Here is a 23,268-nt window from a genome sequence, read left to right as displayed (position 1 = left end):
AAACAGTGGACTACGGCACCTGTTTTAGGGTAACGGAATGAGTCTGCCCTCCTTGTTTCCAGCATGGGGGACGTTACATGAATAATCTCCACCTCAGATTCATCATTTTCTTCATAGAGGATTCTCAGAATTTTACCTCCATTAGGAGCTTAAAAGAAATTTAGAATAATTATTACAGAACACTCTTCACTCACAATTCCTTCTAAAACCAGGTTTTTCCTCTAGAAGAAACAGTGTGCGCATTAGACTGCTATTATGCGTTTGTGGTGACCTGGCCCGAGTTCGGTCCTTGCGCACCCTTGGCTAGGACTCCACCATGGGGCTGCACTTCACGGCTGTGCTGCCTTCAAAATAAGCATTTTTAACTACAGGTACTTACTCACTGTGGCGAGTGTGTGTGTAAGTTTGTGTGTGTGTACACAGGCATCAATACTGCTTTAGAGCTAGAAGTCTGCACACTTCTTTAATGAAACATGAAAAAAATATTTGAAATTCGTATCTGAGATTTGGTGACATTTTAAAATGTAAATGTTCTGCCACAATTATACAGAACAAGATTGTGACATAAATCATTCAACACAACTAAATTCTTTAGCATCTTCTAGTGACTTCCAAGTCCCTTCTACTAGGAGTTAAAATTCATCTCTTTGGGAAGGAAAAATGTAAATGTGTATGTATTAAAAATATACACACCTATATACATATAGACAGGGAAACATTTTTTAAAATAAATCTTTTTTTTCTGCTTTTTTTAAAAAGATGTATTTATTATATACAATGTTCTTTCTGCATGCTGCCAGAAGAGAACACCAGATCTCATTATAGATGTTTGTGAGCCACCATGTGGTTGCTAGGAATTGAACTTAGGTCTCAGTGCTCTTAACCTCTGAGCCATCTCTCCAGTCCCCAAGGAAAACATTTTAAAGAATTTTGACATTATATACCTTAAAATATATTTTGTTGAAGGGGAATTTTTTAATAAAACTTATAATATTTCCTATAAAATGCTAACAGTTTAGTTTTATTAAATGGTTTATGTAAACATCTTGTTCTGAATAATTATGAGAAAACATTTACATTTTAAAATAAGCCCAAATCTAAGACATAGAGTAAAATATGTATTTTTCACTGTCCTTTAAAGAAATGCTCAGACTCTAGCTGTGAACCAACAGTGATGTCAAAAGGTCTCTTAGTGCGTCCTAGCCAGCACTTAAGAGCACAGGCTGCTCCTCCAGAAGACCCAGCTGGGCCCCAAGCACCCATGCAGCAGCTGACAACCATCTGGAACTCCAGTTCCTAAGATCTGATGCCTCCTTCTGACCACTGCAGTGCCCTGGCACACACATGGTACATGTATATACATACAGGCAAACACACACACAAAACTAAGAGTAAATAAATCTTATAAAATAAAAAAATGAAGCAGAGAAAAAAGTATTACAGTACTAAGGAATACCGCTTCATAAACTGTGTTTCCAGTTTTGCCCATCAAATTGTGTATGGTTATATTAGGCCGCACGGCCATGAGTGGATTCTCACTGGGCTGCGTGGACAGTGTGTGGCCATCGCTTCAGGCTTCTCAGTCACTCACCCACACACACTCATCTGTCCACGTGGATGCTAGCCAGCCTTACGTATTTAACAGCACCTCACTAGCGTGACTCTTGCTATGGCACTGCTTGACCTTACACAGGGCAGCTTTCTAGCTGAAAAACCAGCCAGGAGCACCCAGGGTACTTAGGCAAAACGTAATTGTCTCTATTAAACTCTATGTTGGGGGATATGGCCTACATTTTCTAAATAGCTACTAACAGGATTTAATCTTTACCACATTTTCATTTACTGTCCCGGCTTTAAGCTCTGTGCACTCGGCCAGTCCCCAGTCAAATCCTTTACTACTTGAAATGACCGGTAACACACTACTTTGAACTTACTTCTTTCAGCTTGCGGACACCACCAATAGCCGGAATAGCGATCAAATTCTTCTTGAAGAACAAAAGTAGCAACTCCAGCTGATCTGGGATCCTCTTCCATGTTGGCTAGCTCTGGATGAACATAAAAGGCAAAATTATCTCCCAAACTCTTTTTTTTTTTTTTTTCACCACGTGACAAAGCAAAATGATTCCATCACTTCTAAGGAAAGTAACTGGCTTTCTGGTAAACTGTGGAGACAAACAGAATGCATTCAAATCTAGGCTTCGCCATTTACCTATAATATGACCTTGGGCATACCACTCCACTGTGGTATGTCAGTGGGAGAGCTCAGTGTGTACTTGGCTCTAGTACCTTTAGTAGGAATACCATTATGTAAGATTTTGTATTCTGGAAAAATGTTTAAAGTAATTTGTATGTGGCTTGTTTTTAAAAATCATGTTTTGACATTTGTCGTACTTAGTACCTGTTTGTTAAGTAGCTGTCCCTTGATGTGATGGATTTTTTTTTTTTAAGACAGTGGGGTGGTTTGAGAGAGAATGGTCTCCATTGTAGTTCCGCCATGTTTGAATGCTTGATTCCCAGTCCCCAGTGGAACTGTTTGGGAAGGATTAGGAAGTATGGTCTTATTAGAGGAGGTATATCACTGGGGATAGGCGTTGAGGTTTCTTTTTTTAAATTTTACTTAATATTATTTAATGTGCATTGTTATGAGGGTATCAGATCCCCTTGGAACTGGAGCTACAGACAGTTGTGAGCTGCCATATGGGTGTTGAGAATCAAACCCAGGTCCTTTGGAAGAGCAGACTCCCCAACCCCAGCTCTGAGGTTTCTAAAGCCCACACAGGCCTAGTCCCTCCCTGTCTTCAACGTGTGGATGAGGTGTGAGTTCTCAACTATTGCTCCAGCTCCATGTCTGCCTGCCTGTCCCCACTCTCCCTGCCATGATGGTCACAGGAAAGATTTAATTTTTCTTTTTTCTTTAAAATTCTCCTTTCTCCTTTCTTTTCTTTTCTTTCATTTGTTTGGTTGGTTGGTTTTGTTTTGTTGCTGCTGTTGTTTTGTCTTTTAAGACAGGGTTTCTCTGTGTAAGCCTGGCAGTCCTAGAACTCACTTTGTAGACCAGGCTGTCCTGAAAGAACTGCCTGCCTCTGCCTCTCAAAGAGCTGGCATTAAACGTATGCATCCCTACACCCAGCTTTAATTTACCATTTTAAAAAAGATTTATTTATCTGTTATATGTACAGTGCTCTGCCTGCATGAACACCTGCACACCAGCAAAGGGCACCAGATCTCATTATAGATGGTTGTGAGCCATGTGGTTGCTGGAAACTGAGCTCTAGACTTTTGGCACAGTCAATGCTCTTAATCTCTGAGCCATCTCTTTAGACCTAATTTACCATTTTTGATCATCCATATTCTACACTGTGAGAAGTGAATGTGCATAAGAACCAACACTCCCTTATCCAATAACTGAGTCAACTGTTTGGAATTCAGACTCTTGATACAGTACACAGCTATGGTGTATTAGGAAACACAACTGACAGCACAGCCGAATAAACTGTAATCCAATACCTCAATTTTCCAGCAGCAAACTAAAGGAAAGGCACACTGAGCAGGGCAAGCTTTATAAATACTCTCAAGCCAGCTCAGGTCAGTGTTTACTACCAAATGAATTTTAACACAGGCTAATGACAACAATGAGTTCAGAACTTTCTGAAATGTGGAATACGGAAAAGAGCCAAGATCAATGCTGCGTTTCTTGGGTCCCTTAACTACTATAAACTATGTCTCCAACTTGATTTTCTACTTTGTTCTTCTTTAGATGTGAAGACAGGGATCCAGGGGGTTTGTATCTTTACTACTTACAAGTTACTTCCTAAGTGGATAACTGGTATCACCATGTCTTCCAAGCGGAGGATAACTGGGGGCAGGAACCAGTATTTTTAAATGTCTCCATCATACTGTGCAGAGAATAAGCACACCTGCACCTGTACGTTTGATGCACACATGCATCAAGCTCACTTTCTACGGCAGGCTCTCACCACAGCCTTCTGTGATTAACACACTGGCTGGCCACACTCCCTTCTTCCTTCCCTTTCTATATAAACAGACAATTCACAGCTCTCTGCTTCAGCCACTATTCTAAACACTGCACAGAAATAATTAAGGCCCGTGATAGTCCTGGGATGATAATCAGTTGGGTCACATTTTTACAAATGCAAAAACCAAGACTAACTAATTTGATGAGGTCAGAATTAATGAATGGTAGGCACAACCCTCAACTCAGATAGCCTGGTTCTATAGTATTCTATATTCTCTACCTGTACTATTAACCACTACACTAACACTAGAAACAATAAATATACCACATACCTACAAGGGAATAAAAAGCTATAACATTCTCCAAAATTCCAGAACTTTATACTTGAAATTCTGCTAGTCTTCAAAAAATTCTCCATGGAAAACAATTTTACAAAAGAAAGAAAGCCAGGCATAATAGTACACACCTTAAATATCAGTGCACTTGGGAGGCAGAGACAGGCAGATCTCTAGAATTCAAAGCCAGTCTGTTCTACACAGTGAGTTCTGGATACTCAGAACTACAAAGAGAGAGCCTATCTTAAAAAACAAAACAAAACAAAAACGAACAAACAAAAACTTTAAAATGCCTTATTCCTGACAGTTTTTTAGAGCTATGCAGCCTCAGTCTCAAATACAAGTGGTATACACTGTTCAGGGTTCATTGACAGCATGAAAAACAGCTTCAATTTTCAACAGAATGGTTAACTAACTCACCTAACATTTCTGCTGCTATTAGACACTCTTCCCATTTCCTGATGTTAAAGAAAACTCAAGAAACAGCAATTGTGTACTTTTCCAACATTTTCCCCACCCTCTTTCTCTCTATGCTGACCTCTTAACATGGCATCCTATGACGCCAGTATCCTGTCTGTAATATCTAAAACCATTATGTCCAGGACAACCATAACCACTGGCTCAGTTGCTGAAGACTCCTCCACTGACCCTGCTGGACAACTGAGTGTGTTTCCAGAGCCTCACAAAGGCAACAGCACCCTTTAAAGTAAGACGGTTCTCACTCAGTCGTCCTTCTGGAACACTCTGCTAACAAAGAGACATCACTGAAGGTCAGGTCAATGCATCTTCTCTGGGAAGCCTTTGCAGAGCTTCCAAGCCTCTCTTGGTGCTCTACAGAACTCCACATTCGACTTACCCTGTTTTGCTGTTATTAGTTTATTAGCTGCTTGATGGCCAGCATCGCATTACCAGCCTGCACCTTGCTACAATTCTCCTTTAGAGTCACTAAAGGTTGCTTCCCTTAAGCTCCTATTCAAAGACCACAAGCTGCAAAGGCCTAAGTGTTTACATAAAACACTACTGTGTTTCTACAGCGCTCAACTGCACCCTCACGTAGACTCCAATGAGATTACTTACTTACACTGTAGGCAGTGTAAGCATGCTACACCATACTGCTTAGAGAATGATCAATAATAATACGACAAAATGTCTGCGTGTGTCCATTACAAATACCGCTATCACAGGTCTAACTGTACATATATAGGAATGAGGTCAGCATAGTGAATGGCCCAACAATGCCAGAGAGGGTGAGGAAAGACATGGGGGAAGCTACAGGAAAGTGTTCCTTCTCATACATCACTTCTTCCGTGAGCTCAGTCCAGCAATCAATTTGTGACAAATTCAGGTCCTGCCTTTTGGAACTGTTTGGTTGTGGTGTTGTTGTTTTCAAGACAGGGTCTCACTAAGCAGCTCTGGCTGTCCTGTAATTCACTATGAAGACCAGGCTGGCCTGGAACTCAGATCTTCCTGCCTCTCCCTCCCAGGTGCTAGGATTAAAGGTGTCACTACGTCCAGCTCTTATTTTCTGAGACAGCATGAAGTGAATATTCCTCTTGCCTCAGACTCCATTTGTCAATCAACAAAGCTACTTAACTATGTTCACAATGCACGTGGTTCTACAGTCCACATCCCCACTACAACAGCAGCTACACAGGCGCTCCAGGCAGGTTTGTTTTGCAGGCAGTTTCTGCTCGTGTGTAATTGGCTTTTATGTTTGTATCCCCAATCAAGTCTAATTTTCTTAAAAGTTCATTTAATGAGGGGGGTTTTGGGGAACAGGTGCACTGTGGTATTTGAAAATGGCTGAGAAGACAGTGGCATTATTTAAGAGGTGCAGACCATGTATTCAGACCTTCTCCATTACTTTAAAATTTTAAACACCTGAACTTAAAAATGATCATCCAGCTTGCTCTAATTTTAAAATGGAAGTAAAAGCAAATTCAGCTTTCCAAATACACCTCAGCAAACCTAGCTGCAGAGCTGCCTTACCATTGTGCACATAGGTGATCCTCCGTTCTTCTCTGGTTACAAGGTTCGAGATCCAGATATCATTGCTGTGAATGAAAGCTATCCAGTCTGGATCAGCAGGGCATAACTTTGGATCCATTCGTATATTGGGACAACTGGTTTCCACCAAATTAGGCCGTAAAGGTTGTTGCTAGAAAAGTAAACATCTTAAGGTACATTATCAGGTTGACAAACACAAACTTGTTTTCCAGCATTCTTCCAATAAGATAAATGGTATTCTAACTAAAATATACATTGTGACAGCTGCATCCCAGAAAAAATATACTTCAATTGATTTAACTTATTAAGGACTCTTTTAAACAACAAATAGAAGAGCAAAGAGTAATAGATAATACTGTATCATATCCCAAGACAATGTAACAGCATTTCAGAAAGTTTGTTGCTCAGCCTGTTTAATGGAGCAATTATTATCTGTTGAACTTTTTTTTTGAAACAGGGTCTCACTATAGCCTTGGCTAGTCTGGAACTCACTAAGTAGACCAGGCTGACCTTGAACTCACAGAGATATGCTTGCCTCTGACTCTTGAGTACTGGCCTTAAGGGTATGTGCCAGTATGCCTGGCTTGTTGAATTGTTTAAACACAATTCTGAATATATCATTAAACATTTAAAATTAATTTTACCAATAAAAGTGAGCTTGCTTATAAGACATGCAATGAGGAATGGTAAGACGGCTCTGCAGGTAAAGAAAGGTTCCTGCTGCTAAGCCCAACAACCCAAGTTCGGTTCCTGGTGAAATGAGAGAACAAAGCAATCCAAGTTGTCCTCTGACCTCCGTATACACCCTGAGGCCTGTACACATACACACTAAAGAAACAAATAAATGGAAAAGTGTTTAACTTTTAAAAGATTTATTTTCATTTTATGTATATGGTGTGTTGTCTGCATATTTGTGTACCACATGTGTGTTCAGCACTCGATGAGGCCAGAAAAGGGCATTGTATCCCCTGGAAGTAGGGTTACAGACAACTGTAAGGTGCCACGTGGGTTCCGGGAATTGAGCCCACTGGAAGAACATCTGGAAGAACATCCAGTGCTCTTAACCACTGAACCATCTCTCCAGCTCTTCTCAATTTTTTTTTTCTTGGTTTTTCAAGATAGGTTTCACTGTATAGCCCTGGCTGTCCTAGAACTTACTCTGTAGACCAGGCTGGCTTTGAACTCAAGAGATTTACCTGCCTCTGCCTCCCAAGTGCTGGGATTAAAGGGGTGTGCCATCACCATCTGGCTTCTCAAAAATTTTTATGTAATGATAGCCAAGATCAATGATCCTACCAAAAGATTCACTCCAGTTATTCATAAAGAATTACTTGGAATAAAACTAAAGATAAATTCATTTATAAAGATAATTAGCTTTTCAGGAAAACCAAAAAAGAAAACAAACAAACAACCTGTGATAATATCTTTCAAAATCTCTCTCGGCACTCAGGGAAAAGGGAAATTAGCCATTTTCTGTATCTGCTAGCACAGAAAGGATTTTGAACATTTTAAAAATTGTATATTGTATATTGGGGTAAAAGGGTTCAATTCCCAGCACTCATGTCAGACAGCTCACAAGTGTCTGTAACTCCAGCTCCAGGGAATCTACACCTCTAGCCTCTGAGAGCACCTGTGCTCACATACACACACTGAAAAATAAAATGATATTAAAAAATTATATCTTTATACCATGGAAAAACTATTAACCTTTCAAAAAAAACCCTACTTTTAACATTTTTATTATTCATGTATGTCCATGTTTGTGTTCAGGTGTGCACGTGAGTGCGGGTACCTACAGAAGCCAGGATATCCCCAAAGATGGAGTTCGAGGTGGCTGTGAGCCCACTGAACTGCCATTTCTCCAGTGCCCATCTGTTTTTTGTTTGTTAGTTTATTTTAAGATTTTATTTTTACCTTCATCTTATGTGTTATATGTGTTTTGCCTTCATGTGTCTGTACCACTTGCATGTCTGGTGTCCACAGAGGCCAGAAGAAGGTGTTGGATCCCCTGGGACTGTGATCTAACATGTTGGGGCTGAGAATTGAACCTGGGTCCTCTAAAAGAACAGCTACTGTTTTTAACTGCCCAGCTGTTCTCCCTGCTCCCAAACTGTCAACTACTAAAATTAGAAACACACATTAATTTCTTAGTGGGCAGTAAACTGACCTTTGGTTTTTGCTCATCTCCTTTCTGGTGTAGGTAAATTCTCTGTAGGACCCCGAACAGTTAACACACACTAACTGCAACTTACTGTAAACCCATTCGGCCCTCCATCTTTGATATGGTAAATTCCGCTACCAGCTTGAAACAGGAATGTTCCACTTTCTGGGTGATAGTCATAAGCTGCGATTCCCACAGTTCCGATGCGCTTTCTTTCTCTGAGCAGCTCTTCCTCTCGAGAATACATCCCATAGTCCAATGTCGCCTAAGACAAAAAAAAAAAAAGTCACCTGTTTGGTCTTCTGAGACTGGGTCTTTGCAATTCACTGAAATCCTAGCATCTCTATTGTGCTCAAGTCTGCATCCTAGGTGACTCAAAAGTTGCCAACAAGTCTAACTAGATTAATTTCAGAAAGTCTCCTGAAATTCTGAGTTAAAAACCATTTAATCAAGACAAACTCAGTCCTCATGTGAATAGATGAGCTGGGGTATGGGGTAGGGGGTTCCCCTATTTTTAGGAATAGGGAAAGGAGATGCAGGAGGAAGGGTGGGGCTAGGAGGGGAGTAGGGAGGGGCCTATGACTGAGATGTAAATGGAATTAATTAATTAAGTTTTAAAAAAAGAACCATTTAATCACTATTGCATAAATTAGAAAACAAGAATAAGCCAGCCATAGTAGTGCATGCCTTTAATCCCAGCACTTAGGAGGTAGAGGCAGGTAATCTCTGAGTTTGAGGCCAGCCTGGTCTAGGGCAAATTCCAGGACAGCCATGGCTATACAGAAAAACCCTGTCTCAAAAAAGAAAAGAAAAAAAAATAATAATCAAGCCCATTATCTTAACAGCCAAGGCCCTCTATAACTAGCCATAATTCAGTAGTTTTGCATAGCTAACTGTAGAATAGAGATCTCCCCAGCTACATTAGTAGCCAGGCATACTCTAGGCAAGCCAAGAGAATACACTGGTGTGTGTGTGTGTGTGTGTTGTGGCAGTACTAGTGAGCCTCTAACTTCTGCCCATCTGACCTATCTGCCTTCACACCTCTAGAGTACCGGAATTACAGGTATATACCCAAGTTCTAGGAGGCAAAGACGAAGAGGCTCATCAGAAGTGTGGGGCCAGCCTGGTCTACATAGTGAGCCTCAGGCAATCCAGGGATACTAAGTCAAACTTTGTTTCAAAAACAGATAGGGCTGGAGAGATAGCTCAGTGGTTAAGAACATTTGTTCTTCTAGAGGACATGAGTTTGATTTTTCAGTACCCACATCAGATGGTTCATAACTATCTCTAACTCCAGTTCCTCGGGCTCCAATGACTTCTGACACCTATGGGTACCAGGCACGCACATGGTGCACAGACATACATGCCAGCAAGACATTCACAGACACAAACTAAAACAACACCAAAAAAATTCAATATCCTATGGTTGGTTTTAGATACAGGGAATTTGTAATTTAAAGGTTATACATATAAAAGGCTTCCATTTTAATTCCTTTTCATTCACATCTACTTAAATTATAAACCCAAGATGAACCTTTGTCCTGAAATAAATGAACCATATACCAAATCAAAGAAATAAGAATACTTGTTTTTACCTGAAAAAGATCCAAAAGAGGCTTCCAAGAAAGCATTAAGACTGCTGCTCTGTTGATAGTTTTAGGGATTTCAGAATAAAACAGTGTATTTTCTCTGTTCTCACCAGACATGGCTATAAGGAAAAAAAAAAAAAAAAAAACACATTATTATTTTGTAATACTGTTTTTTTTTGTTTGTTTGTTTTTGTTTCCTACATATTACAATGTTTTCCATTCCACAGAAACAAAAATTATGTTATTAAGTAGGAATGCACATGCCTTATGCCTTTGAAATTTCTTTGAATAAAAACAATGTTTTGCCAGGTAGTGGTAGGGCACGCCTTTAATCCCAGCACTTGGGAGACAGAGGCAGGCAAATCTCTGAGTTCAACCAGCCTTATTACAGAGGGAGCTCCAGGACAGCCAAGGCTACACAGAGAAATCCTGTCTCAAAACAAACAAAAGAAAACAACAACAATAATAAAAACAATATTTCAAGCTAAGCAGGTGGAGCAAACAGATGTAATCCCAGAGCTCAGGAGGTAGAGGCAGAAGAGTCAGGAGTTAAAGGCCAGCCTGGGCTAACTGAAACCTTGTCTCAAAAGTCTAAGGAAAACAGCAACAGGACTGCCAAGGCTTTTAATGGTGCCCTGGCACATGTCTACAACCTCAGCTCTCAGGAATGGCAGGACTGTGAGCTGGAGGACAGTGTGGGCAGACTGAGAAGCTGTGCCTCAACAAACTAAGAAGACATAAACATAAAAACAACCCCCAAAAGTTTCCCAGAAAATGCTCAGGTTTCACCTTAATCGTGTATGTGTGTGCGAGCACACAAGTACTCCAGCATGCGTAAGTGTATGCCACATGAGTGTAGGTACTGGGTGAGACCAGAAGAGGGTGTCAGCTCCCCTGGAGCTGGAATGATAGGCGGGTGGAAGGCCCCAGATGATGTGAGCACTACCAGCTTAATGAAGGTCTTAGAGAAGAGCAGCAAGTACTCCCAAGTTTACTTAACTCGGGTCACTGAGTCATCTCTTCACCTTGGATATTCAAATCTTAGTCCAGCTCAAGACAAAGCTATTAAAGCATATAAAACAACATTAAGAAAACTGTTATTGTTTGGTTTTGTTGTTAGTTTCAGTTGGCAACAGATGAGATTTCAGTGTGATTTCAGATTCGAAAACTGCTTCCTTTTCTTAACCATCTAAAATGTACTTAGAAACAAACAAGTTCTACTTAGTTCTAGTTTTTCTTCATTATAAAGTTCTGTGACTATAACAATAATATCTTTGGAGTTGGACATGAAAGTACACTTAGTGAAATAACAGAATCTAATGTGTGACTTGCTGAAAGTCTGTTGCTTTCCTGGAGAAGGGAAAAGAAAAAGAGGTCTCAACTGGAGCCGGGTCTGACTGAAAAGACCATCAGGGCAGAATGAAATACATACAAAGCAAACAAAGCTCTGTGACTAGGAAGGCTGGAGACAAAGCTAAACTGCATACTTGCTGTATAATCACAAGGACCAGAGTTCCGTTCTCAGCACCCATATAACAAGTCAGTATTCTCTACACAGGTATGTATGCCATCGTGCACTTATGTGTGTGCGCTCACACCCCACCCCCACACAAATACAGTTGATAAATTTTTTTTAAAAATTAGGAGCTGAACATAATGACACACACATATAGAAGGCAGATAAAGGAGTGAGTGTTCAGAGAGGCTATGGTGTAGCTCAGTGGTGGCATGTGTGTGTTCTTAACATGCACAGGGCCCTGGATTCAATCCCCAGGACCAAACAGGAAAAGCACTCAGTGAACTAACATATTTAATTTAGACAGAGCCCAAGTGTGGAATAAATGGACTCAGGACAAAGAGACCGAGACTTGGTTTAGAGCAGGGAAAGCTGCATCTCCCGAGGGGGAAAACACTAAAGGTTTTCAGTGTGTTCTAAGCTGACCACACTCAAGGAAAGGCATTTCAAGCCAGCTTTAATCAACTCTCGGTTTAAATTCAACTTTGTCAAAAAGATCATGGTCAACTACCTCCAAGTAAAAATATGGCTAATGGAACAATTCAAAATTAATACAGCCACTGAACAAAAGTTCACCAAATTAAAGCCAGAAGTGGTGCACACCTTTAATCCTAGCACTCACGGGGGCAGAGGCAGGTGGATCTGTGATTTCAAAGCCAGCCTGATCTACAAAGGACAGCCAAGGCTACACAGAGAAACCATCTTGAAAAACCAAAAAGAAAAAAGAAAACCAAAAAGAAAAAAAAGTTCTTCAAATTAAGTGATTTTCTTTCTTTGAAATGAGCCACAGATTTGGTTACAACCAAAATTGAATCTGAATTACATTTAATGCTCAGACTTGAGGAAATGCGCTCTCTCTGAAAGTGCAACTTCACTCACCAAGATAATAGACCCTGTCTGAGTGAGGTCCATCGGGATCCGTTCTCTTCACAAACATGAAGTCATGTGGCGCCTTGGCCATCATGTAGCCATGGTATTTTCTGGTATCAGCAAGCAGCTTTTTCAGCTGACTCCAAGAATATCGCTCTACATAAAATGGCTCCAGTTTAGGTCGATCCTGAGATTCTATAGTTCCCTCCTCACACTCTGCAGTTTCAAATATCTCAACACCCAGCTGTTCTGTTTCCATTGCTGCTGCCATGTTGCATTTTCCTGGAAAATCAAAAAAGGCACAAGAAGATGCTCACAGGGCTGTCTTCTACTATCACAATAATATAATAATAAGCCTTCCCGCACAGCTGCAATGAAACCTAGTAAGAAAAGCAACAGTGGTGTTCCCAACCCCCACCTCTGTGCTCAGTTCCAAAAATTTTTTGGGTAAAAATTGAGGTCATGTCAATTTCACAGTGACTATAAATCCCTTCGGGAGCTTTTATAAAAGGCTCTCCTTAGGTACCTCCTGCCAAAAATCCCTTTTCCTTTCTCACACTGGAAGGAAACAGGCCATGTGCCAGTTGGCTGCTAAATTCCACCCCAGAACATGTCAATAGTGAAGTTATGTGCCAAGGGAGGTAAGTGTTTTTGCATTTTAAAAAGTAACACATCTAACAAATACTGATCCTGTTTCTGAAATGTAACAAATTAGAATAACATTGTGACAATGAACTTACAGCAACTTAAGCAGTAACCTGAGAAAATAACATTGTTTTCTCTTCCAGAGAGGGAACCCTAACAACTAAACACTTTCTAGAGAAGAGCAGAAGGTTCAGAATGTAGCAATCTGAAAGCACTTGTCGTACTTAGTGTTTTACTGAAGAGTAGTCTTCCTGTTATGTAATTTCTATACTGTTCAAAAAAAGAAAAGGCTATCTTAGGTGGCTTTAATTAGTCAAAGTAGTCAATGAAGAAAGCATATGATATTTACATCAGCATTTTATAAGTCTGAAACCCAATTTACTAGTTTGACACCATAATTATGTAATAGCCTTGAGAACTGATTATACTTATTTTGCAAACCCAGAAGATACACTTTTCCCCCTCAATCTTTTCTGATACTTAAACGTGACATGAGCAAACTATCATAGAAAAATAACTACAACAAAAAGGCTATCATAAAACCATGAAGAGATGTAGCTCAGTGGTGGGTTCAATCCCAGTTCCACAAACTAAACTACAGGTATGTAACCACATTTCACATAATCATTAACTACTTCAACAATCAATACCTGCTGTGTATTTACAATGATGTCTCTCTTTTAAAGTTCAGCTTTGCAGTTACCATCAATTCATGCTAAGATGTTATCTGTGATCCAGCAAGTTACCCGAAGGTGTGGGCTGTGAGTCAGTCCACCGAACTTGCATTACTGGTATGCAAAAGTACTGAACTGTGCACAAGGAACACTGTATCATTTTCTGTGCACGATACTATCACTTATAATGTAACAATGACAAAGTAGTCCAAATACTGTTACATCAGGTAAAGTTGTAACACTCTCATCATTGGGCATCCAGGCTCCACTGACTAAAATCCGGCAGAGAGTTGAGTTTTTAGATCAACTGGGACTCGAGTATCAAGTGGCAGTATGTTAGAGTGGTGGCTGCTGGGCCACCTAAAAGCTAGGGGAGGTATGTCAAAGGACCTAATTTTCTGATGGAGCAAGGAACGAAAATGAAAAGAATCTATACCAATCTAACTCAGTTACCCTAAGTGTGAAATCACGTATCTACTCCAACCTCTGCAAGTTCCAAGGCCAAGGAACAGAAAAGAACAGCTCAGTATAAACTTCCAGAGCTCTCTACTACTCAGCTGGAGTCATTAACAACTTCTATGTAAAAACTCACATCAGCTTCTATCTAAAAACTGGGAATTTCTGAATGGGTTGTGCTACGTCTACACACACACAAAGTGTCGTTAAAATGATATTCTGCCACTCTGTTGACAGTAAATATTTACTCTGCACAACAGATATTGTGCAAATGTATAACTAGTTTCCAGGAGTCCTTGATACTCTGTATACAAAAACACATTCTCAAAATATGTGGCCTGAATTTTCTAAAACAAGGTCCTACTCATTCTCATTCATAGTGCATGTACCTCACAACCCACCAACCTCTCCACTTATGGACCTTCCCTGGTGCCTACCTGATTGTATTTTCATCTGCTCAGATCTCTTCTACTTTCAAAGAGATCATTTTCACCTGGCCCAACTTTAAGCACAGATCTCTTCGTTCATCCTGCTCTCTTCTCACAGGAATCTTTCCTTTTTTCACCATCCAATCCTGCTTACCAGATAAGAGATTGTTGATCATTAAAATGGACCACATATGGTCAAAAAATAAGCCTAAAAATCCAAAAATGATATTTAACCGACAGATTTTTAGTGTAATGTCTGAATTATTTTGGATCTCCAATATGTTAAAACTGTGTTTGTGATATATATAGTTTTTGATAGGTCTTACAAATGCCAGGCAGGTCTTGAATTCTTAGGCCTCCTGAATGCTGAATTTGCAGACCTATGCTAACAAGGTCAGCACTAAATATACTTCTTCCAGAAATGTATAGCTCAAACTGAGCAGTTAAATCCCAACAATAGTGTAAATATTGACCCAAACACATTAAAGAGAAAAGTATAAAAGGGCTTTAAAAATTGAAAAAAGTGGGTTGGCAATGGTTCAACGGTTAAGAGCTAATAATGGTATTGCAGAGGCCCCAGGTTCTGTTCCCAGCAGCCACTTCTGGCTGCTCACAACCACCTCAAAGACCAGTTCTCTGGGGGACCTAACACCTCAGGTCTCTACAGGAACTGCACTCGCACACACATACCTTCACACATACAAAACGTTTTAAAAGGTTACAAAAGGCATATAGATGTGAGGTGTCAATTGCAAAGCCTTGAAATCGGCAGATTTATTTCTAAGGCTAGGGAATTGGTTCAAAGGTAAAAGCACTTGTGGCAGACGGCAGAAGCCTGAGGATCCCTGGAAAGCATCAGAGCGTCTGTAAACCCAGCACCCCTAATGTGGCAAGGGAGGCAAGAGAAGAGAATCAGCCGAAGTTGGAGGGTCAGCTAGCCTGGAGTGTGCAGCAATTGAGACTCTGCCTCAACGAAGTGGAAGGGGAGAACTGACTCCCAAAAGTTATCCTCCGATTTCCGTAAGACCATGGTATGTGCGTGTAAAGCCGCAAGCACACACAAGCACACACACACACAAAGAATTTATTTCTATGTGCCTAAGTTCCTTTTACATGTCATATAGAGCTCTTCAGAGAATAAATTCAGTACAATAAAAATGTGCATTATAGGCCACTTTTTAACAGAAAGGGAACTTGAATTTAATCATCTAACTTGTGTTCATTTGTCTGTTTGGAGACAGGGTTCCACTTTGTAGCCAAGGCTAGCCTCGAACTCAAGATCCTCTTGCCTCAGCCTCCCAAATGCTGGGGTTGCAGTTATGCACGACTATACCCAGCTAGATGGTTTGTTTGTTTTGTTTTTTTGATAAGGATGTCCTATTTATTTTAAGGGCGTTCCTTTTTTGCCTTCGTTTTCTTGCCGTTAAGATTGAAAATAAATGAGATAGGTAGCTTTCCTGGGAAAATAATCACTAAGCCAGTTGATAGTCTAGTTTAGAAAAAAATGTGTTACTACGTGTTATCAGTTTAGACTTCAAGCCCTCTATGCCACATAGGTGATGGAGAGGTGAGAAAGCTATGTGGCAAGTGGGGCTTAAGAAATGTTAGCAGACTCAAGACACCTCCCCAAAGCGCGAAGGCCCTCATTCTGAAAATGGCATGTTGGGTTAAAAAGAGCTTCGGGAGTCTTGGGGTGGGACCTACAGAAATGGCATCCCATAGTTTTTACGGTAAGGACCAATTAAATCACTTCACTGGAGCCTAGCCATTTCACTCCTCCGTGTCTACAGCTAAGGAAGTTTAGGAGAGGCAACGGGGCTTGAAAGCCACGAACAAGGGAGAGGTGTGGCAGGGAATGTTGCGAGAGAGGACAGCAGGAACACCAAGGCTTAGTTAAAGAGGATGAGCAAGCTGGACAGAAAGGGCAAAGACCCTTCTGCGAATGGGTGGAACAGAATGGCAGCGAGACAGTGAGCGCGGAGGAATGGATCTAGAGGGAAGCAGGAGGGAGGAAGGAACACCGGCTGGGGAAAAAGTAGCGAGTCCGAAGGCGAATCCCATCCGCCACCGGCGGACCTCAGGCGAACCCCTTCGCCTCTGCGGACTTCCGTTTCCTCCTCCGTAAGCCCGGACCGTCCCCGGCATCCCAACCCGAGCCAGGCTCTATCAAGATAACGGACGTGCGAGTCCGAGCGGCAGCAGCCAGTGCTTAGGGGCGCCTAGCGAACGTTGGCGGCCTCGCAATCCGAGTGTGCGCTTCCTCTTCCGGCCCGCGGGGTCCAGCCGCCCGCTCTCCCCGCGGGAGCGGCCGGAGGGCGGCCGGCCGGAGCGCCGCGGCCTCGCGGGCGCAGGGGAGGGAGAGCGGGCGGATACTGCACCTTCCCCCGGGCCCGCCCGGACCGTCCGACGCGCTATGGAGCGGGCCTACGCCGCTTCATGCCGCGCCGCCTCCGCTCCCGTCGGGGCCACAGCAGCTTCCTCGGCGGCGACGCCGGCGGCACCCAGGCGGCGGACGAAGGGGCTTAAAGACGGCGGCGGCGGCGAAGGCAGCGGAGGCCTCGGCACTTCCGGTTCCTCGAGCCCCTCCCTCCGACGGGGGAAGGCTAGCGGCCGGACCAAGAAGGAGGACTCTCGCCACTGTGCGCGACCGGGTCCCACAGCGCCACCCAGCGGCCGGAGGAGGCGCGCCAATTAGATTGCCTGGTAGGAAGCAATAGCGCAGAAAGGGGACGGAAGGCAGGGAATTGATGAGAAGTCCTAAGAGGAATCACCAAGCATTCACCCCACCATACAGTCAACATATCTCCATTGCCTACTCAAAGTAGGTAAACTCCTTGTTCACGGCCCGGTGAGATGGCTCAGCAGGTACAAGCACTTGGACCCACAAGGTTTCTGAAGAGCAAACCAGCTCCCGCAGGCTGTCATGCACCCTAAAATCCAGTCTCTGTCTCTCTGCCTCCCTCCCCCCTTTCCTCCCTCTCTCTGCTCTCTTCTCTCTCTCACACTAGCATTAGAGCAGTAAGCCAAAAGGCAAAACTTCTGCCTTTCTGAGATGACAGAGGCCAGCTACGGCTTTGGAGACCTCAGCATTGCACAGTTACGATGGGGGGAAAAAACTGAATTTGGATACAGAAATTTGTCTTTAATATTAAAATCTTTAGTAGGCCACCCAGTCTTTTTAGGTTAGGGTCTACCCTTTGTAAAATGGATATAACAACATATTGTTTAGTTGTGATGAAAGAGCGATGTCTGTGACACTGACGCATTAAAAGTGGAGAAATAAGGCCCAAAGGTGGCTGTTATAATCAGATGCAAATCCCTTGACCCATAATTTATTTCCTAATATGCACTATGCATTGGCTAAGAAAAAGAGAAAAAATAAAGTCGGGTAAGGATGGCTGAGAAAGTAGGACAAGGAGACCAGGTTGGTGGAGAATCTAAACTCTCCAAAGATAAATGAGTCTTCACTTTTTTTTTTTTTTTTTCATGTAGAGCTCCCTAAAAGGACAGTGGTTTTCTCTAAGTATTCCGTATTAAAGGTCTGCCCTGAGAGCAGGTTTTAAGACTGAAGACACACACTCACCCATTATCAAAATTCAATGAACTGTGTCGTACTTCCTGCACACTAACAGATTCTTGTGCTGACACTATTCTCAAGCTGGGCTCACAAAGAGAGAGTGAGGAAAAAGGGGCAGATTTCCCGACTTCTGTGCAGTTTGCATCCTCATAATGAATTAGAAGATGGGCCTGGTGCTACATGCTGGTAATCCCAGTACTCAGGACGTTGAGGCAGGAGGATTCTAAGTTCAAGACCAAGCTGGGAACTTAGTAAGAGAGAGTCAAACTAGGATCTTCTCATCTTCAGGCTCGTTTGCCCTCTCCTATGCCATGGTTACAGTGGACAAACAAACTCCCTGGCTGGGAATGTAGCTCAGTGGTAGAACAGGTGCTTAGCAGCAGGGTGTGGCTCCCCACTTGGGGAACTGACAGGAGGACTGCTGTGAGTGTGAGGTTAGCCTAAGCTGGACAGTGAGGTGTAGGCCAGCCTGGCTTATATGGTGTGTTCTAGACCAGACAAGCAGCCTTGCTTCAGAGTGACACCCTCGAGCTCCTCTGCCTTTCCCACCAGAAAGGGGCTTAGTAGCTGTGAAGCCTTGGGCTCAGTCTCCCATCACCAAGGCTTATAAACAACCCCCAAACTCTGGAGAGGCTGTAGGGCAATGTCTGTAGCATAGCCTCTTGGCAACATCACTTACATCCACACAGCTACAGAGTAAAGGTTCCAGCCAGAGCTTATCTGGTCTTAGTGGAGAAGACAGGAGGTTTGTGGGGAGCTCCAGGCAGCCTCCCCTGGGAAACTGCTTGCAAGATACTTCTCTCCTTGCAGTTTCTTATGACCTATGTGGCTTTCTTTCTCCCTTGGCAAGAACATAAAGACCATTTAGCACAGTTTCCTACGGCCTATGTGGCTTTCTTCCTCCCTTGCCAAGAACATAAAGACCATTAAGCACAGTCTAGCGTTGTCTGCTCAGGGATGCGTGTCCCATAACTCCTTTTTGTTCAGCATTGTCTTTTCCAGGGTACAGGCCAAGAATCCTGAGAAGTGCCAGGTGTGGCAACACACACTTTAATCTCAGAGCTGGGGAGGCAGAAGCCGGGGGACCTAGGTGAGTTTAAGGCCAGCGTGGTCTACAAAGTGAGTTCTAGGACAAAGAGAGCTAAGCAGTGAAACCCTGTCTCAAGAAACCAAAACCGAACCAAACCAACAAAAACCTAAGAAACTGCCTGATATCTTCGTTCACCCTTCATCTGAACATGTGAGCCAGAGGCTGAGTCTGAAAGTGTCTCACTGTATGTCTGCTGGCCGAGCAAGTTAGGCCTTGCCAAGTCTTGTTTGTTATTGATAAAGCTTAGCTGGCATATGCTGCCCTGCAGTGGTGGCACTGAACATGAAAAGACAAGTTCCCAGAACATGAGGCATAACTGAGATCGCACACAAGGAATGGGGCTGGAGAGGTGGCTCAGAAGTTAAGAACACTTTGTGTAAGCCAGGCGTGGTGGTGAATGTCTTTAATCCCAGCACTCACGGGAGGCAGATGTGTCTCTGTGAGTTCGCAGCCAGCCTGGTCTACAAAGTGAGTTCCAGGACAGCCAGGGCTACACAGAGAAACCCTGTCTCAAAACAAACAAACAAACGAAAAAGAACACTTGATTCAGGCTGGAGATATGGCTCAGCAGTTAAGACCACTGGCTGCTCTTTCAGAGGACCCTGGTTCAATTCCCAGCAACCACATGGCAGCTCACATGTGTCTATAACACAAGTTCCAGAACTTCTGAAACCCTCACACAGACACAGATGCAGGCAAAACACCATGAACATTATAAAAAAAAAAAAAAAAAAAAAAAAAGCGCATGATGTTCTTGTTGGGTTCCCAGCACCCACACAGTGGCTTACTTAACACCCACTTCCAGGGGATCCAGGGGATTGATGCCCTCCTCTGGCCTCTTGAGGGCCAGGAATGCAATAGTGCATATACATACATGCAGATAAACTCATATACATAAAATAAAAATAAATCTTCTTTAAAGATAGTACTTTAGGGCTGGTACAGCTCCATCCCTGTGTAGACTGAAGCAAACCACCACGTGGAGAGAAATCGTGAGTGGAAGGCTGGGTGGTCAGAATTGAAACCTCTTCCTGTAGGAGCTAGGCTACATCCTAGAGCCAGTGTTGGTTTCAGGTATTGGGTCTACAGTACAGATTTTGACAGCCTTCTATTCTGGGCCTCTATCAGTGATCGGGATTAAGGAATCAGAGTCCAGTCATCAGGTCGGCCTAGACTCACCTCCTTGCTAACAGTGATGTCAGCCGTTTCTCAGTGTTCTCTCCCTCAATGAGAGAGAGTACAATGAGAACAGTCACAACAGTTCAGAAGGACATCACTGAGGGAAGTAATGCCCTGAAAGGAATTAGAAATGTTTGTGTACAATGGGGGTTCCATGTGTCATGTGATTTGTTGATGAGGGTGATGGGAGTGATACAGTAAAACCCTTTCCTCTGAAGGTGGAAAGCACAAAGCCAGTCCTTGTGTCTGAACCATCCTCCCGGGACACGACCCTTCTGGATCTTGTGCATAAGTGTGTGTACACATTCTATCTGTCTTCTAATATATATGTTATACATTGTATAAATGTTATGTAATTACTTATTAAATGTTATATAATAATGTATCATATAATCCCCTATACTTCTTTATTTCCCAGAGAAGGAGAGTGATCTGACTAAAGTCAGAAAGCCACTTATGGTTAGTTCTCAGGTGGAACTCCCAGAATTAACCAAGAAGGTATGATGATCTCAGGAGCTGGGGAGTTAAGTCAGTTGGTAAAGTAGTTTCCATGGAAGCATGGTGACCTGAGTTTGATCCCAAGTACCTGTGTAAAAAAGCCAAGCCTCAGCAGCACACACGTGTAATTTCAGCACTGGGGAGACAGAGACAGGCCAACTCCTTGGGCCTCCTCTCCAGACAAGCTAACTGAATCATCAGACTTCAGGTTCACTATGAGTTACTGTCTCAAAATTAATTAAATAAATAATTAGGCAGACAGCAATTGAGGAGGAAACCCAATGTCTACCTCTGACTTTCCCATGCATACATATACACGTGCATGCACACTAAACACATACATGTTGCTTATGCAGGCACATGAACACACATATGCTATACTGATACTATACTGCTCTGATCCTAGATGCAGAACTCGACCAAGACCAAAGCAAAATAAAACCTCAGGAACCAGAGGGGCATGCAAAAGCCTTTGTGCAATCTCTCCATCAACAGGCATCAGTCTCCCAAATTCGGCTACAGTCTAAACATAACTCTCAGTCATGATTAGAAGACATATCAATAATCTTGCTAATCTAACATGATGTCTTTCAGAATGGAGATGTTTTAAGATGTCAGAGCAGGCAACCTAGGCCTCTAATGTAGTGGAGGAAATGATCTCAAGTAGATAATGGGGATACTGAGAGCTGGTAATTTCAAGAAACAGTGGATGAGGTTAGGGGCATAGCATGCACCAAACTACAATAACAAAACATGGGTTTCCTCCTGGTTTTCTTTTTATAGTTAAGTTTTTGAATAGACAGTTATGTCATGTGTTTAAAAAACAATGAGGAGGCCTGAGAGATGGCTCAGTTTTAAAGTGGCTGCTGTGAAAGTGTGGACATCTGAGTTTGGTCTTCGGGTACATGCAAAGGCCGGGTGCAGTATGCATCTTTAAACCTCGTGCTGAGACAGTGGATATAGGCAGATCATTGGAGCTCACTGACCAGCCACGATGGCCAAGTCAGTGAGCTCCAGGTTCAGCGAGAGACCGTTTCAAAAGATACGGCGGAGAGCGGCTGAGGAAAACAGCTATGTTGACCTCTAGCCTCCACACACATTCACACACACTCAGATACACTCCGATACACTCCCATCGCCCCCATGCACACTTACATGAACAAGTACACACACACACACACACACACACACACACACACACACACACACTAGCTTGAAAGTATAAAAAGTATAGGGTGAAATGTTTCTTTCTACCCTGGCCCACCAGGCACTCAGTTTCCTTCTCCCCCGAAAACTGATTATGTTCATGTTATGTGCCAGGATATGCAAACAAATATATGAATTTTACTCCTGCTGCTGCTGTACTATTTATGCACAAATATTTGCCAAGTGTCTGTGTTTGGCAATCACATAAGCAGCTAAGAGAACCAGAATTCTCAGGTAGGAAGGAGAGAATGTGAGGAAAAGGCCACATGCAAAGCTGGTCTGGCTAGAGGCCCTCAGCTCCGGTGGAAACAACTCTGATTTCCTTTGAACTGTAATTGATAAATTGACCTTTCTGGTAACACCTGGGTGCAGCACTCGGCCCCTTGGCAGAGTCAGGAGGTTTTAGGGGTATGATCTGACTGTTCCCCACTAGATGCGTGGGTTAATGCAGACAGCTTTTCTTCCTTAGTGGATTACACAGACAAAGCTGTTTTTGGTTGTAGATAACTGGTTAGATGGTTTGTGCATAGGCGAGGCCCCAAATAGCTGAATTTAGCAGCTCCCTCCACCCCTTCTTTTTTGCTTCAGACAAAGTTTCATGCATCCCAGGCTACTCTCAAATTCCAAAGATGACCTTGAACTCTTGATTCTCTTGCCTTCCAAGTGCTAGGATTACATGTGTGGGTGACTAGGCCTAGGTTATGTGGTTCTGGGGATTCAGCCTAGGGCTTTGTGTATGCTGGGTAAGTGCTCTACCGAATAAGATACATTCCCATCTTCACAAACTCCTTTTCTAAAAGCCCTTCAAGCATTACAAGAGTCTGTAAAAAGGTGAACATCAGGGCCAGGCACGATCTCTTGCCAACAGCAGAAACTAGGCTTAAGCCCTGGCATAGCCTTCATAGGACCTTATCTAACTAAACAACAGACCCAGCCTAAGCTATAAAAGATTCTACGTCAAAATATAAAAAGAAATGAGGAAAATGCATCATCTGTGCTACATGCATACAATTAATTACAACACACACGTGCGCACACACATGCACACACACACACACAAA

General features: G+C 42.7%; 1 protein-coding gene across 3 annotated transcripts in view; it reads right to left on the bottom strand.

Moving 5' to 3' along the window:
* The window catches only part of Dpp8 (dipeptidyl peptidase 8), a 49,301-nt gene extending 32,072 nt beyond the window's left edge, over positions 1 to 17,229 (bottom strand). For 2 of the 3 annotated variants that reach the window (XM_055597412.1, XM_055597421.1), the window contains exons 1-8: positions 17,036 to 17,229; positions 14,667 to 14,803; positions 12,464 to 12,736; positions 10,075 to 10,187; positions 8,571 to 8,744; positions 6,301 to 6,469; positions 1,935 to 2,045; positions 20 to 148 (exon numbers count right to left, since the gene is read on the bottom strand). In XM_055597412.1, coding sequence (XP_055453387.1) covers positions 20 to 148; positions 1,935 to 2,045; positions 6,301 to 6,469; positions 8,571 to 8,744; positions 10,075 to 10,187; positions 12,464 to 12,736; positions 14,667 to 14,682 — 985 coding nt within the window. In that variant the 5' untranslated portion in view covers positions 14,683 to 14,803; positions 17,036 to 17,229. The other variant, XM_055597416.1, reaches the window with a different exon arrangement.
* Positions 17,230 to 23,268: the final 6,039 nt, after the last annotated feature.

The sequence above is a fragment of the Psammomys obesus genome, unplaced genomic scaffold (genome assembly GCF_907164565.1).
Source record: "Psammomys obesus unplaced genomic scaffold, mPsaObe1.curated_primary_1811, whole genome shotgun sequence".
Taxonomy (NCBI): Eukaryota; Metazoa; Chordata; class Mammalia; order Rodentia; family Muridae; genus Psammomys; species Psammomys obesus.
This window is presented reverse-complemented; position numbering and strand designations above follow the sequence as displayed.